Source organism: Schistosoma mansoni, assembly GCF_000237925.1.
Source record: "Schistosoma mansoni, WGS project CABG00000000 data, chromosome 3 unplaced supercontig 0044, strain Puerto Rico, whole genome shotgun sequence".
NCBI lineage: Eukaryota > Metazoa > Platyhelminthes > Trematoda > Strigeidida > Schistosomatidae > Schistosoma > Schistosoma mansoni.
The window spans coordinates 2,026,534-2,043,546 of NW_017386006.1; the positions used below are offsets into that span (position 1 = coordinate 2,026,534).

General features: G+C 35.9%; 1 protein-coding gene across 2 annotated transcripts; it reads right to left on the reverse strand.

The window, feature by feature from the left end:
• Nucleotides 1-228: 228 nt before the first annotated feature.
• Smp_083990.1 (cationic amino acid transporter, putative) lies at nt 229-15,718 on the reverse strand (the record flags this gene model as incomplete). Of its 2 annotated transcripts, XM_018791470.1 has the most annotated exons (11): nt 15,466-15,709; nt 15,186-15,428; nt 15,027-15,152; nt 14,850-14,949; nt 10,551-10,595; nt 9,588-9,720; nt 7,735-7,838; nt 5,567-5,663; nt 4,626-4,778; nt 3,521-3,698; nt 229-973 (listed from the first exon to the last, which is right to left on the reverse strand). In XM_018791470.1, exons 1-11 carry the CDS (start codon nt 15,677-15,679, stop codon nt 855-857), a joined length of 1,512 nt encoding a protein of 503 aa, XP_018645414.1. In that variant the 5' UTR covers nt 15,680-15,709. The 2 variants fall into 2 exon arrangements, with proteins under 2 accessions (XP_018645414.1, XP_018645413.1); XM_018791471.1 differs by having other exon boundaries at nt 855-973; nt 15,186-15,718.
• Nucleotides 15,719-17,013: the final 1,295 nt, after the last annotated feature.

Below are 17,013 nucleotides of genomic sequence, written 5' to 3' on the forward strand. Positions count from 1 at the left end.
GCATTCATACATTGGCTCTCACTGAACTAGGTAATCACATGCGGGCTGCGGCAATGATCAAATGCCTAACTGACCTTCTCCAGCCGTGTGTATCATATTGGATTTCATTTGATGTAATCTACACAAATCATGTGCATTCATACATTGGCTGCGGCAATGATAACAAACAAGACGTTAGTCACTAATCCATGATCAGCTAACCATTAAATTGAATAAATCTTTACAAATAGCCAAATATTTTCTTTTTATTAATTCAATATCATCAAGAATTTTGTATGTAAACTATGTACATACACACAAATTTACAATCAATTAAAAAGGATATATCAAAGCAATTTAGGATATACAAATTTTTTTTTAAGAAATTGTGATTATTCTACTGATAATGCAAGGGAGAAGCACTGAAAAAAACAAGAATAACAAACACATCTAGGATTAAAACAAAATATATAAGAAGTCACAAATTTAAAAAAAAAAGCTGGCAATGATGTTAGCAAATGGTATATAAGTGAATCTATGTCTAAAAAAGCGAAGAAATTTTTTTAATACAACATGAAATGAATGAAGTACAATGTTACACTGTATCCTATGAAGGGAAAAAAAATAAGCAAAATGTTGAATTCATTTACAGGATGATTTGAAAGATTTTTAAGGTAATAAAAAGAAACAATTTGATTGGATGAATTCAAGGGTAATTTTAAGCACAATATTGTTTTTTTTTTTACAAACAAAACAAAAATTATAAGAATAAAATCCATTAGTTACCATTGGAACAGTAGTTGTAAGAATAAAATTGGCAAAATTAAGAATAAAGCGAAGTTTTCGTTATTGTTTATTATTGTTGTTGTTTTTTGTTATGATATATCCAGTTGACTATCAACAGGTTTTAAATGACCATCTAATTCTATTATATCAGAGACTTTTTCTTGTTCAACAACTTTTAAAACTTTTTGTAAAGTGATTGTGACACCATCTAAAATACAATGGACATTAATTTTAAAAAAAAGGAGAATAAAATGAATTGTATCAAAGTAGGGGACTTGTAATTCAAATAGAATATCAGAAGAGGTTTGTGTGAATATTATAGTGATTTTAATAGTTGAGATCATGAGTCAATTGAAGCTAGATCACCATGGAAGTACTGGAGGGGCGTTTAGTGTTATTGTGGGACTCCTCAGCAGTGTCTTTTGAAAGTTGTCAAAAAAAACTAATGGATAGAACCTATTTCTTTGTGGTGGAGTACTTTTTTTGTTGCATAAGTGAGTTATTTAACAGTAAGTGGTATTGATCTATATGCCAATAATAATATAAATTAAACTTGAATTAGTCAGGTTTTAACAAGTACATTATTATTATTATTTAAACACATAAATATTGGTACAAGGAAGTACCAGATACATAAGTGCAGCACAAATCTCATTTGATTTGTGTGAGGGCTGTGATACTGCCCGGGTGCCCAAACCGAAACAGGTGGTTTTCTTAGAAAGCCACAGCCCGATTTTTGACCTAAAGATCTGATCCACAAGGCAGTGGAGCACCGTAAGGAGATGCAGTCCCATGGTAGCCGGTGACCAACGATTGGTTAATACGCCATTTGTCCCTTCAGGATACTGGAGTCCATGTACACCATTGGTTTGAAATCAGGGTTTTCCAACTCCCCTAGGTGGACTTTCCGTGTCCACCAACCCGGTTAAAGTGCCGAACATCCGCTTTTCGTCCTCTTAATTTCGTAAACAACAGTAATGCCACGAGAAGGCAGTGAGTAGGGCTTCCCTGTCAGAGGCTATATACGCATGGCCATGTGAGAGCATTTGGAGAGGGAGAGCGGACTCTCCCCACTGTCGGCCGTACCAGGGCATTTGAGGGCAACAAGTACATAAGCTTATAAGCTTATTTGATAATTATAACAAGTTTTCATATCCGATGCATTTTTGTTATTGTCGGATACCAGTTGTTAGCTATTCATCTCTGTAAGCTAAAAGTTTCAATCCAAGGACTCGAATCCACTAGTCTGACTGAAGAAAAGCCACAATTGTTATTTACAGAACACCTAGTCCGATAAGGTGCATAGCAATGTCACAAAGTTAAACTAAACGTAACGATATATGACTTATTAGAGAGAAATTTAAAATTCTTGGGAATTGACTACCAGGGAACAAGAAATATTCTTACGAGTAAATGGTCTGAATCCAGTCAGATTGTTGAAACTCATCACTCCGTAAACAAAATATAATTTTGGTCCTTAAAAGTATCGGTATACTTTTTTCAAACTTTGTAGCTATATACAAGTCTCGATCGAAAACAACTGACCATCTATATGATTATATTCACTTTTTCCAACATCAAAGTATATGAACTACTGCCAACCCAGCAGGTGGAAGCTTTAGGTGAACCTGAGTTCCTATCGTTTTTATCAACCGATGAATTACAGACGATATTCACTCGTTCCCACACTATTAGCTAGTATTCGAAGCTAATACAATAGGAATAACCGAATATGTTTTTCTTGAATTTTTACTTTGTAATTTTCTGTCTGATTAAGTTAACAGTATACAAAGATGTTACGTCTAGTAGGGTAGACCTTTTGATTGTTTGTCAGTTTAATTAGTGATCTAAGAAACTTCAAAATATATAATGCTCTTTAGTGTGCTCAAGCAATCAATTTTCTGCTAAAATACACTTTATCACGTAAGCGCCAACTGAAATGTCTTTTTCCAGACAACAGATCCACACCACAATTACCTACATCCATTACAGCTGTTTCCAGAACGTCATCGATGGCAAAGTTGGAGAGGGATGGTGAGGTTGGAAAACCCTGACTAACCCCACTGGTTGAATGGAACAGTGGAGAGAGGTGGTTGTATGTCATCACTCTATCTGAGGCGTTAGTATATAGGGATTTTAAGGTGTTAATAAGCTTCTTGGGTACACCCTTCTTCAATAGACAACCACAGAGGACAGTCCTGTCCAACGAATCGAAGGCGGCCGTAATGTCAAGAAACACTATGATTGTTGGCCTGTGAGAGGTATGACGGTGTTCTAACATTTGGAGGAGGGAGAAGATATAATCAATACATCATCGACCACAACGAAAACCAGCCTGCTCTTCGTGAGTCAATCTTTCTGGGGTTTTGAAAAATCTACGAAGTATGACGGGAGCCAACAGTTTGGACGCAATCAGATGTAGACCTATTCCCCGATAGTTTTTACAGAAACGTCGTGAACCCTTTTTTCCTAAAATCAGGGTACTTAATTGATGGTAAATGATTTTTTTTAGACTTATACTGAGATTCAGGTTAGTTATTGATATAAACAAACAACAAAAATGAAGTTGACAAATTCAGCCGTCTGAAATACATATGAATAGTTTTATTTATTTACACCACTGTAGAAATATTAGTTTCCTGATAAAAACTATACAAAAACAGTGAACTTAAATTCGTTTTTTTAAAAAACTTTACAATGTAAAGCGTACCTAGTTAATACTAAGTTATTATAAAAGTCAAAGAAAGTAACATACATATTAAAGATCTCATTGATCTTGGTTTGTTCTTCCATACTACCCCAAAAAGGTAAACTGGAACACCTAGCAACATTACTCCAAGACTAACTGCACAATCTGTAGGCTTTTGATAAATTGCAAGAATTCCAATAGCAATGTCCACAATTAAGTACAACACAGGAAAAAAAATAGGTAACTGAAAAATCGAGAGAATAATTAGTTAAATGTTTGAATAATCCAAAATACATTTTAGAAATATAAGGCAAACCAGTACATAAATAGTTACCTTTAGATTTCAGAGTATAAAATACCGGGTAAGGCCTTTCAAAATTATGCATAATCGTTACGAGATAAGTTGAAGTAATGATGTATTGGTTATTTTGAGATGCTTAGTTCCGTTCTAAATCCATTATTTTCCTTCTAATAAGTCATATTACTTTCGTTAAATAGTTTGCATCTAGACGAGTTTTATTCAATCGCTTGGACTGTAATTTTAATTATCCAAATTAGTTTGCCTCAGATTTTAGGATTTAATACAGTGAGACCATAATCAGCTCGCTTGTTCCCCTACCAGCCTTTATAATACTGCTTAATCAGTGTCAAATATAAAGCGAAAAGTAAAACATTTAAACACATAATTATATTTTATTTCATATAGTACTTTTAACTAATCAATACATTGTGGACGTATAATGAAGAACTATTAGCTTAGCTAGCATGGTTTCACATTGACGTACACAATGACTTTATTTACAAGAAATAATAAAATTATGGTAAGCATTCCACAAATCATTATCTTACAGATAGTTACTGAAAGGTGCCTCATAAAAGTTTACTTTACATTTATTTGCTTTAATTGTGTACTTCTTCCATTCTCTTAGTTCATTTCACCTTAGTTGATAGCCGTTATTGTAGCATTTCATAAAGATTAGCCTTTAAATTTCAATTTGTTCAGGATGACTATTATATAAAATAGTTGGGGATATTTCAGTGCTATAGTAAGATAATAAATAATATAAAACCTAGAACATGCAGTCATTAGAAGGCAGTTCAGCATTTAAGAGTAATAAGTTGTCGAGCAACTGAACAATTACTGAGCCAAATTTACAAAGAAATAAATTACTTTAAATCCCGATGTATTCATTTCAGGATTTGTACGACGAATGTAGAGTAAGCTGCAAACAGCCATTGCAGACATTACAGAGAAAGCGAATCCCGTTAACTCGATCAAATAAAGTATATCATCGAACATTTGAAAAATTACAGATAGAGTCACCTATGGAAAGAAATAAAGACATAATTACTTCGTTTCGGGCTGAATATTCAAGTGACGAAAAATCTTACATGGAGTGTACAGAGATCAATAAAAAAAATACTGATTAGTATACATGATATTAAATATTAACTAATATGGACATCAAACCATTTGCTTATAGTACAGACATACTAGTATCCCAAAAGTAAATCCATGGATATTTGACGTAAACTACTTAACATTTTGCATAAATACATGTCGGTTAAAGTTGTCTAGTTTTGTGTCAGTATAAAAATAAATAAAGATTAAGTAAAACAGATTAAAAGAAATAATATCATCACATTAATGAAACGTTGAGAAAGAAAATCCAAAAACAAAGAAACCAGGAGATAAAACGTATAGAATGATATTATATTAGAGACTCTTGGAAGGGTAAAAGATCAATGAATACAACTGATCATATGCTGTCTCAAATAAGTTTAACAACAGCTGACCTAAACCATCTCAGATATATATATATATATATAATTTTCTGAAACAATAAATAATACGGTTGGATGATATTTTACCTTCACAACTATAGGAAGCAAATAAAAGTAGTATATATAGTAGTAGTAGGGTATAGGAAAACATAAATTTAAGATTTATCATAAGAAAAATGCTTAAATAAACAGTCATAAAGGCTATATTACACAGGATAGAAATGTTATTGACCTAGGAAAATAATCGTGGAAAAACTCTTGAAATCTATTATCACAACAGTATGAAATATTAGTGTTACAGAGAAAGTGTGAATTTCAATAACTTACTACAATTAATATAGATGGAATAGGAGTTAAACGGTCAATATTAACCATTGAAAGAAGCGCGGGCATATGTCCTTCTTCACCAGCAGTAAATGCTAGTCTAAAATTAAAATCAAAGCAAATTGAATAAATATAGACGTTTCAAGTTTTTAACAAAAACTAAACTAAATATTTTAAAGTGTAACAAGAATGATAAATTTGCTTACAGTTGAAATCATGAGTCAATTGAAGCTAGACCACCATGGAAAACCTGAAAGCACTGGACGGCCGTCTCGTCCGATTATGGGACTCCTCAGCAGTGCGCATCCACCATCCCGCACTCGCGAGACTCGAACCCAGGACCTACCAGTCTCGAGCCAGAGCCTTAGTCTAAATTATTCTTAATTATCTCGATTAATTTGTATGTATTATTTACACTTGCCTAATTCAAACTGGACAATTGAAAGTTTATTCAAAACCTAAAAACAAGAAGTTCGAACAAGATAAAAATGTCATTATTTGACTGTCAAGTCTTTCAAAGTAAAGTTAAAAAATTCTTCGATAGATATCAAATAAACTTGATAAGTGTTTTTGTGATCACAGACCCTAATTAGTATCTATTGCAACATTGTAAAAAAGGTTAAGTTCATTAAATGGGAAGGAAATAAAGTGAAATAAACAAGATATCAGAAAGTTTTCATGGATGAAGAGTTATTAAGTATTTAAAATCTCGAGGAAGATAGATAATAAAAACGTCTAGAATATTGGGACGAACCTTGAGGATACAATAATCCACTCGTAATATTAATAACCTCAACCAATTATGAATTCAGAAGCGACAAATGTGTCAAAGAAACAAGTGATTAAACATCCTGAACCCCAGTACATTATACTAAATGAATGATCACGTATTGTCACATGAGAGATTTACTGTTAAACAATCCACAAATAAGCTTTGTCTTCCTTTTTAGTTCATCCCCATACCTTTTGCATGCACAAATTGCGTAAATGTAAAAAAGCCTTTCACACATAAACTGGTATTTCAGTAGTCACTAGAACTGATGGAGCTGCTAACTGAAGTGATTGGTGCCATTAAATGTCATTATCTGTGATTGAACTTAAGTATGAGTGAAGGTCAGCTAGTAAGCAACACTGCATTTGAGATGTGGAATGGATTGTGCACAGTACACTGGTTAGAATATATCCAAGTAGGAAGTCAATCAGCAACACCTGACGTACTTATATTCAGAATTCGTCGACAAGGTCGAGAAAATAAAGTGAGCGTAGATATACCTTAACAAATTCACCTCAGACAATATCTAATCATAAGCTATTATGCCAGTCCTTGGTACCAGGCCTACAATCTGTTTCAGTTCGTCATGTATACTGTCCTCAAGATTTATTCAAGAGGGAGATTTTCATTACCATAATTAATGTCATAAAGACCGTTTTAGTCATTTACAAACAGGTAAAATGTTTATCATTTTGCAGTATATCCATCTCTCAGGTGATAATGAGGTTAGTCCATCAAGTGACATCTTAGCTTTCAGTATTCGTAGAAGAGCTAACTAGAAAGCTGACACAACGTATTAATCTCAGTTTTTGTTGCTTTCAACCAAAGCGTTTTATATTGCTAAAACAGGTTCCAGGGGTATAGGAAACATTTTCAAATAACTCTCACTGTATTCAGCTGAAAATAACAATAAACAGCTAAATATATCCCCCAGAAACATCTATTTTCGTTCTTAATGGTATCATTATTATTGATATTTAATTAGGCCCTTGAAGCCAAATAAAATGTGAAGAAAAAGGAAAATTTGGTTACTAAAGGTAATGTTTCACACCACATGATGTCAAGTTGACTAAATTCCTGAATTGTAGTTTACCCCAATCAGTTCTAGACGAAAAACAATTGTCTCTTACTACAGTTCTAATTCCAGTTACATTTAATCTGGCTAAGATCTCTCCAATCTGCCAAAAGTTCCTAAAATATTCGGTATTTACAGCGCAAAACTCGCCAAATTAGTTACGTAAGGTATTTTGTCTACTAAGATATGTTATTATGAGAAGATAGTGACAAATGGAGACTACTAATAATGAAGCAAGTGTTTCGATAGACTGTGGAATGTTTATAAAATAACGGCTTGCACTGAATTTAACAAAAACGGGGACGAAAGTGATAAAACGCTTACCGGGAAATAGAGAATACCTCACCATTTATGCTGCCAAAGACTGAAGCACCTACAAGAGCTGGCATTACCAAACCCACCACCCCCATAGTTCGTGATGCAAAACTCTATAAGTTTAGAAGATATACAAGGACATATGCAAATTTTCGAGTTGTGTGAACTAGTGTGTAAGTGTATTTATAAAAAAATCACATGTGTTTTGTTCAGAGGAAAGTAGAAGGGAGAGTAGAAAGGCTGGTGTGGAATCATAATAAATCACGCAAGCTTCAAAAAAATCAACTATTCACTTAAATGAAATCTTTTATTTTTCTAACTAGGATATTTGACCAACGTTTTTGAGAATAGTGAAGAACAGACATTTTAAAAATCTGTTTGGGCCTTAAATAATTGGAGACAATGATTTTCTCCATGGCAGAAAACTTAGATTGAATTTCGTTCTCAAAGAGTACGGAGCTACATATGATCAGGGATTATTTTTATCTCTGTTATGACAGCATACATTTATTCTTGACTTTGTCAGTCATTATCAAAGTGGATTGTAACGTAAGTGTATCAGTTCGATTCACTGTATATTATGGGGAAAACAAACCAACGTGATGAAAATTAAAGAAGTGCTAATAGTTGACTTAGGGTGAATTGTTATACGATTTACTCGCTCTCTGATAAGTAGACAGATATCTCGCCTCCAGAAACGGTAATATAAGTCAGCAGATGTTAAGCAAGGTTTGTTGTGTTCATAACAAAATCCTGTCAGCTACAAACCCACTAGGGTTCATAAAACCTCCAAGATTAGGTAAGTAGTCAGGGTACTCTACTACATTACTCCCTATAGTTGGAATAAACACTCTAATAGACACAACATTCATATGGGAAGAAATATACCAAACACCCCCCTATCGTTGTACGTAGTGTTCAGAATTCTCTACATAATGAGTCAGCAACTGCGTACTCCACCAGTGTATTGTAATTAGATACAGGCAATCCGATTTATTTCATACATGTGTCGATTTAGTTGTGTTTGCTTGCCAAATATGTTACTTCAAACAGTTTGCGATACCTATTAGGGTGGTTATCTTCAGGCACACAGTCTAGCAAGTATATATATGCCAGGTAACAACACAGATAAAAAATCAGTACAATAAAAATGGTTGTCAAGGGATGAGGTTGCTTGACTTTTATGTAAAGCACTTTACTCTACAATCCAGTTGAGACAAATAATCCAATCATTTTGATTATATTCGTTTCATGCCACAAATTACTAAGATCATCAACCTGTCACTCCAATAAGTCATATAGCGACCTAGTCATGCCCTTTACCGAGGAACACCTGATCACTTTCTTTTTGTAATGTTGGTGTTTACTTCAGACCTACGATGAACGTTGTAGCAGTTTTGCATTAGACGCTACGAAATCCTGATTTAGAATCAATGTCAAATGTATACTTAGGGACTAAATAAGAAAGTTTCATATAATACCTCTAGATACCGGGTACAATATGAATGCAAATCTCAGTATTGCTTTGGAGCTTTATGGATGGGATTTTAAAATTCTAGAAATAACTACCTGTTTCTGTTTGAACGATCAAATACCACTGAAGCACTTCAAAAGAGTTTACTTTTTCATAAAATACTAAAGAACCTAAATTGGTGTAGTATTTAGCTCACTGTAGAACATGATTATTTAGTACTATTTTTCTATGCCACAACACCACTTGTTAGACACTTGTTTAATTATGTGATATGAGAGAACAGTGTGTCAAATGTTTGCAACCAAAAAGTTGTAAGAATAAGGACACTAGCACCTAACTTTTGAATATTTTTAATAGACTCGTGGAATATTGAGGAGAAAATACTTACCACAGCTATTGCAGTAGAACCTTCTGAGGCAAGGACTTCTAATGGTGATAAGACTGCAAGGTAGGCCACATTGGTCAAAATATAGATGAACGTTACTGTTGTGAGGGAGAGTATAATTACGATCGGTAGTGTCCTGTGTATAAAAAGTCAAATTAACTTGTTTAAGTAAAGAGTTTTACAACTAGCGAAGGCTTAGTATTTATCACAAATATCTTCACTATTTGATGCTAATAACTTAGAATGTAGGTCTCAAGTACCTTTATGGTAACTAATTTGACTTTTCATTTATGTCACTGAAGTAATCCGGGTACCATAATAGTTTATATCATTTAACTATTTAATATGGATGCTATGAGCTGTTTTATATAGTTGTAATTTGCAGTAGTTTTGGTCAGAAAACAATATATTTTACAGGTAAAAATAACACAGAACTTCTCACAATCAACTTCCTCAGTATACATAACGTCTTCGATTTCATTTTTTTTCTGTTTGCCTTTTTAAGTCACTTAATTTAGAATGGTTAATGATCCATTGTTCTAAGTCTACTGATGTTTAATAAGACGAACCACATTTTTTAACATAGGTTTACATACTAGCCTATGTACAACCAATATTATGGAAGCAGATACTACTCGCATATTCAGATAAAAGTATGTAATGGGTTTGAACATTTTTTACATGTAAGAGATAAGTTTTGAACACTTGGCTGGAGTTTTAACTTGGCAACATAGCACAGTAAGTAGATAGAAACGAAAATACACAAAATCCAATTTGTAGAGGAAATATGAAGCATTTATAGATTAACTACATTATGAATAACTGAGGTATTTCTGTGGTTACTGTCAAACTATCTTTTTTTATTTTTCAAACCACCACTTTTCTTTTATTTAGATTGATATTTATACATATGATCACATGAATAAGGATAAATAAACTATCATTACGTACCTTCCTGGATTCTTTACTTCTCCAGTCAAAAAGTTGAGGTAATTCCTACAAAACAAATTAGAATACTATTCAAAAGGACCAAACAACCTAATGTTTCAATTTTTTTATTCACGTTCAACAAAAAATAATATGGTGACGTAAATTTGATTAATGTTTATTTTTATCTTCACATCTTACCAGTCATTATTATTATTATACTTGCTAACCTTTCAGAGAAATTTATTCAGCATCCACCCCCATCTACTATATCTGACCTAATTCATATTATGTAATTACATATTATGTAATTTCTGATGTGTAACCCCATTGTTCTATCTCACCCTATGTCAACTATATTTATTCTGATCATTTATTTCACAATTTCATTTCACTTATAAACTGATTCAAGTTACCACTACATATTAGTCAGCTCCAACACTAATGATTTGGTTTTATATGACAAACAATCCTCAATTCACATGTTACAATTTTAAATGATGTACTCTGACTTGACCAATTTTATGGATTATTAATTTGGATGTGATAATTGTAGAACCTCATGAGAAATTATTGAAAATATTCTTCATTCATATAATTGTGTTTTAAGAAATAGAGTGCAAAATAAATTAAATTATTTAAACTAAATACTCCTTAAATATGTTTTTTTTTGGGAAACTAATATGAACAAGCTTTATCAATAACTGTGGACGTATCATGGAAGGCCATCACTTTACCGACTAATTTAGGTGAAATTCAGAACAGATATGAGCCTTAATTTATTTATTTGAACACGTAAACATTGGTACAAAGAGGCAACATACGCTCCACACAATAAAAATGAGAATGTAAAGTGAGTGTAATAAAAAGAAGAACAACAACGAACAGAAATTAGTGTATGAGAGTGAAACAATAATAATAATAATGGGTGAAACAGTTCAGTCAGCAAAAATACAACCAGAAAGAATCTTTTCAGTTGAAGAAGTTACGTTCATTTTTTATGAAGTAAAAGGAAGTTACAGCAGAATCGCCACTGTCTTCTATTATGGGCCATGTTTGATAACGTCTTTGGCTATCATGTTCTACCATCTCTAGGATTCCAACCAAGCAGTTTTGGACGACCAACAGGAGTCAGCCCCATAAACCTTTCTTTTATACCACGACGCCATGTCATACACTGACCACCTCTCCGCTTTTCACAACTGGTTCCAGCGTCGGAAAATAATTCATAATGTGGAATTCTCTGGGACGAAATTCGTAGGACACTTCCAAACCACCGAAGTCGATGTTTCAAGATGGTGACACCAATCGAATTATCGTTGAAGTGCCCGAACACACGATGCCGAACCTCTTGCATTACTAACATGATGTTGCCACTGGATGTCAAGAATCTTTCAGAGACAACGATGATCAAACACATAGAGTCGTCTAACATTCTAAACTCGGAAAGGCCAGGTCTGACAAGCATAGAGCAAAACAGTTCTCACCGACGCGTTGTAGATCCAACCAACATCACGAATGCACCAAAGATGACTCAGATCGGCATAAGCCACTCTGGTTTTCACTATGCGTGGATTGATCTCATCATTCACGCCACTACTAGCACTTATGCAGCTACCCAGATACACGGACTTCTCGACTACTTCTATCTGCTCACTACCCGGAGTGATTGTAGGTACAGGGCCCTCCCAGTCTTATAAAAGTGCTTTACACTTCGAAGGTGCAAGGCATATGCTATACCTACGGACACTAACTGCCAACCGATTAAGTGCAGATTGCATGGCTTGGGTATTATCGCACAGTCAGACAATATCATCCGCAAACTCAAGGTCGAAATGTCTTTCTTCAGACAACAGATCCACACCACAATTACCTACATCCATTACAGCTGTTTCCAGAACGTCATCGATGGCGAAGTTGGAGAGAGATGGTGAGGTTGGAAAACCCTGACTAACCCCACTGGTTGAATGGAACAGTGGAGAGAGGTGGTTGTATGTCATCACTCTATCTGAGGTGTTAGTATATAGGGATTTTAAGGTGTTAATAAGCTTCTTGGGTACACCCTTCTTCAATAGACAACCACAGAGGACAATCCTGTCCAACGAATCGAAGGCGGCCGTAATGTCAAGAAACACTATGATTGTTGGCCTGTGATAGGTTTGACGGTGTTCTAACATTTGGAGGAGGGAGAAGATATAATCAATACATCATCGACCACAACGAAAACCAGCCTGCTCTTCGTGAGTCAATCTTTCTGGGGTTTTGAAAAATCTACGAAGTATGACGGAAGTCAACAGTTTGGACGCAATAAGATGTAGACCTATTCCCCGATAGTTTTTACAGAAGGGAAGAACTGTCGACTCATTTCACGATGTCGGAACACTCTTTAATTGCCAGAACTTTGTGAAATAAACTCAGTCAGTTTCACAACCAGATGATAGCCACCATTTTTACAAAGGGCCGGGGGTACGTCATCTTGGCCTTGTGATTTGTAGCACTTCAAGGGCTGGAGTTTCTTGCGGACTTCCGTCTCGTTAAGTAGGTCAGTCGTCACAGGCCATAGATCGATGTCCCTGAGCAACAGATCTGCCGAGCTGTTCGTCCAGGAACTCTATCCGTCGTCCAAGACATCGGTAGGTGATATTGATAGGCATCCAATCAGCTTCACAGATCGTTTCACTCAAACTAAACTTCTTGATGCTAGTTACTCAGATGGGCTGGAAGAAATTCTGACAGTCACCAAATGCAGTTGCTTCTTCTAACTCGTTAGCACACTACGATCACCAGGCTTCTCATTCCGTACTCAGACTTTGCACAATTTAGTTTCGTAACAATATTTATGCTCACACTGGCGGTAACCCGGAGCAGACCGAAGTGCTTCAACAAGTTGTAAGGAACCTGAAGAAACCTAGTGCTTATAAGCGAGACGTTTCGCGAAGCCGAAAACGACTTTACTCCCTATTTTCATGGAGTCATGCAAATGCAGCCAATGCTCATCAATACGTTTCGATAGGTTAATAGCCAGAAATGAACCTAGCTCGGTTTGATATTTAGTTGTAACAGAATCTGCAACCGATTTGATGACATCAATCTGTTTACAACGACGAATTTATTGGCCACTGAGACGCAAGGTAAAAATAGCACAAACAAGGGCATGGTCAGGGTCCAGACAGGTACTCCAAAAATAGCGGCAGCCTTGTATATAACCACACACATCGTAGCTGATTGCGATGCGATCAACCTGAGCCCAGGCTTGAGATACGTAGGACGCCAGGTGGCACACCGGCGATGACTGTTCTGATAGTTAGTGGTAGCCAGGAACAGGTTGCATTATGTGCAACGGTATAGTAGACGGTCACCGTTATCTGACCTATGACCAACAAATCCCCATCAACCACCTAACTGACTCTCCTCTTTGCCTAGACGCCTGACCTGAGTATTTAAGTCTCCTCCTGGTACCACAATATCTGTCGAACGCACTTTCCATAGAACAGTTAGCCAGTGGTAAAACCCATCCTCGATCGTATCCGGGATCTAAACTGTTGTAGTGTAGGCGATGACGAAAGGACATCATTTCTCATACCGATTTCCCCTCACCTTGATCGAACTTTCTAATTTGACAACACATAACCGACTGTTAATGGAGATCCAATCCACAAGTGCTACCTCAGCTCTGGTGCTTAGTGCGACACCAACGCCAGAAAAACCCGTAACGTATTTCCGTTGATGTCTACAGTAAGTGTAAATTCACGAAAGGCAGATGGGAATTTCAAGTTGTCCGACTTTACTTTCTGATGACACAACATGAGTGGGTTGAGAACCAAGTATCTTTATTGCCTAAAGGAATTAATTTATATCTGCTTAGGACAGTTTGTGCTCAAATTTCTGTAGAACAGTAAAACTAACACACACAGATACAGATAATCGCTACCTTGCCATTAAGGAATCAATATTACTAATTTCTTGAGAGATATAATCGGAACAAAATAACGTCAAATCCAAAACATTAAATAGAAATAAAGTAGGAACAATAGTAGTCAGGGGCCTAATATATTATGGATTTAGTAATGCCGAACGTTTGGAGCTGTACGAATGAAGTCGGTGCTTAATTATATCGAAATATAGTAAATTGTGTGACAGAATTAATTCAGAAAACTACTTTTGATACATGAAGTACTTTTCAGCATTATAGAAAAATATGATGTGATTTACAATTCACTAAGATAAGTTTGGTATTAAGGCATGTCAAAACTATTGCCAGTCTACAATTAACACAAATGGGAGTTTGAAATTACCACACTTAGCTAATAAATAAACTGGGACATTCAGACAACTTACCAACCAGAGAAAGCCCAAAACCCTTGGTAAAACCCCAATGCAAGTTCACCGGGTGATTTTTCGCTATCTTCGAAGGCATTTTTGAAACTCTCAACATTACCTATTTAAAATAATAGGGAGTAGTCAGGAAACGAAGTAAAGACTTATATAAAGGTTATATATGGAAGCATACCCTACCTTTTCCCAGATAGTAGAGGCCGAAACCAATTATAATAAGTAAAGCTGTAACTTTACAAGCAGTGAAGACGACCGCGACTTTCGTTGCCAGTTTAACGCTAAAACAGTGCACGAAGCAAAGAAGAACTTGATTCAGTAATTAACTTATGTAACGCTTACGCAGTCCTAGCACTGCAACGGTGCGTATCACGATAGTAGGAGTAACACAGTCCATGTAGACGGGTCGAAGAATATATTGGGCGAAAATAAGTGCATTTGCCGCACAACTTGCAGATCCGATTACGACGAATGTAATCCAAAAGGCTAGAAAGGCAAGTAAAGGTCCAAACGTTTGGAGAATGTAAACATATTCTCCACCAGATCGAGGAATAGTGACACCTAGTTCGGCATACACGATGGCACCTTCATCTGCATAAGATCAATAAGCGTGATAATTTACCCAATGTACTGAATAATCCAGTGACGGCCCACATAATAAATGATAATCCGACGGATTTAGTATGTTTCAAGACTCCAACAGGTGAAACAAATATACCAGAACCAATGATAACACCGACAACAATACTCACACCCTGTAGGACTGAAACCTCCTTTTTCAGTGCAACTGATTCAGTAGCGTTGCTATCTTTGTTTTCTTTCTTAGATTTCCCCATATTCTGAGGCAACACGAAAACAAGTACGCAATATTCAAAACGTCCACGTGATTTAATGCATGCAAATGAAATATTGAAAACTGTTTATGTCATTTAAAGATGTGACTGTATCCAATAATGTCAAAATTCATGATAAGGTGAGAATACTCTGTGTTTTGATCTATTTTTTCAGAGTAGCGATTATATATGATGTAACCTCGGAACAAACATTTACCAACCCTTTTTTAGTTTTAGTTTCAGTTTGGAAAGGACAGGAGGCTTGATGGCCTGTGTTAGTCCTGGCAATGATGGTCTCTTAGCTGATCCAACTTTCTTTTGAAGGAGTCAACGGATGGAGCCTCAACCACTTGCTGAGGTGATGAATTCCACTCGTTGATGATTCTATGGGAAAGTCGGTAGTCAGCTGACAAGTAATTCGTTCTGGGCTTGTGAACTTTTTTGGAATGTCCTCGTAGATTTTCTGTTTTGGAAGACAAGAAAAATGAGGGCATATCAGGTGCAAATTTGTCATTAGGCAATTTGAAAACTATAATCAAGTCGCCTCTGATTCTTCTATATGACAGCGGGAATAGGTTTAGCTTGGTCAGTCTAGTACCATACGGGAGCTTCGCTATTCCGGGAATCAGCCTAGTTGCTGTTCTCTGAACCCCTTCCAAGAGTTCACTATCTTTTTTTAGACAGGGGATAGCTGCTTGTATGCAGTACTCAAGTTTAGGATGTAAGAACACTGTATACAAAGTCAGAAACGTTTTGGCGTCGAGATGACTAAAGGCCCTGCGTATGGACCATAAAGTTCTAAAACCTTTGACGGCTATTGCACAGCAGTGTGCAGTAGTCTTTAGGTCTTGACTAACGATGACGCCTAAGTCATTGTGTGCCCGGACAATAGGTAACTCAGTGTTATTCATCGTGTATGTATCTGTACCGTGGTGGCCAATATGCACCACAATACACTTGGAAGTGTTTATCGGCAATTTCCAGGTTTGAGACCATTCAGATAATCTCTCCAAGTCATTTTGGAGTTCTAAGCCATTGCCCTTGCTTTGTATCGCTCTCCATATCTTGACATCGTCAGCATAGAGTAAGACCGATGACGATAGTAGACGAGGGAGGTCATTTACGTACAGGAGGAATAACACTGGCCCCAAAACTGTACCCTGGAGGACTCCACTAAGCACAGTTTCCCAGCCAGACAACTTGGAGTTCACCCTTACTCTTTGTTGACGCCCAACTAGGAAGTCTTTTATCCACATCAAAAGATTACCTCCAATCCCAACATTCCTTAACTCATATAACAGCTGGTTGTGCGGAACTTTGTCGAAAGCTTTGCTGAA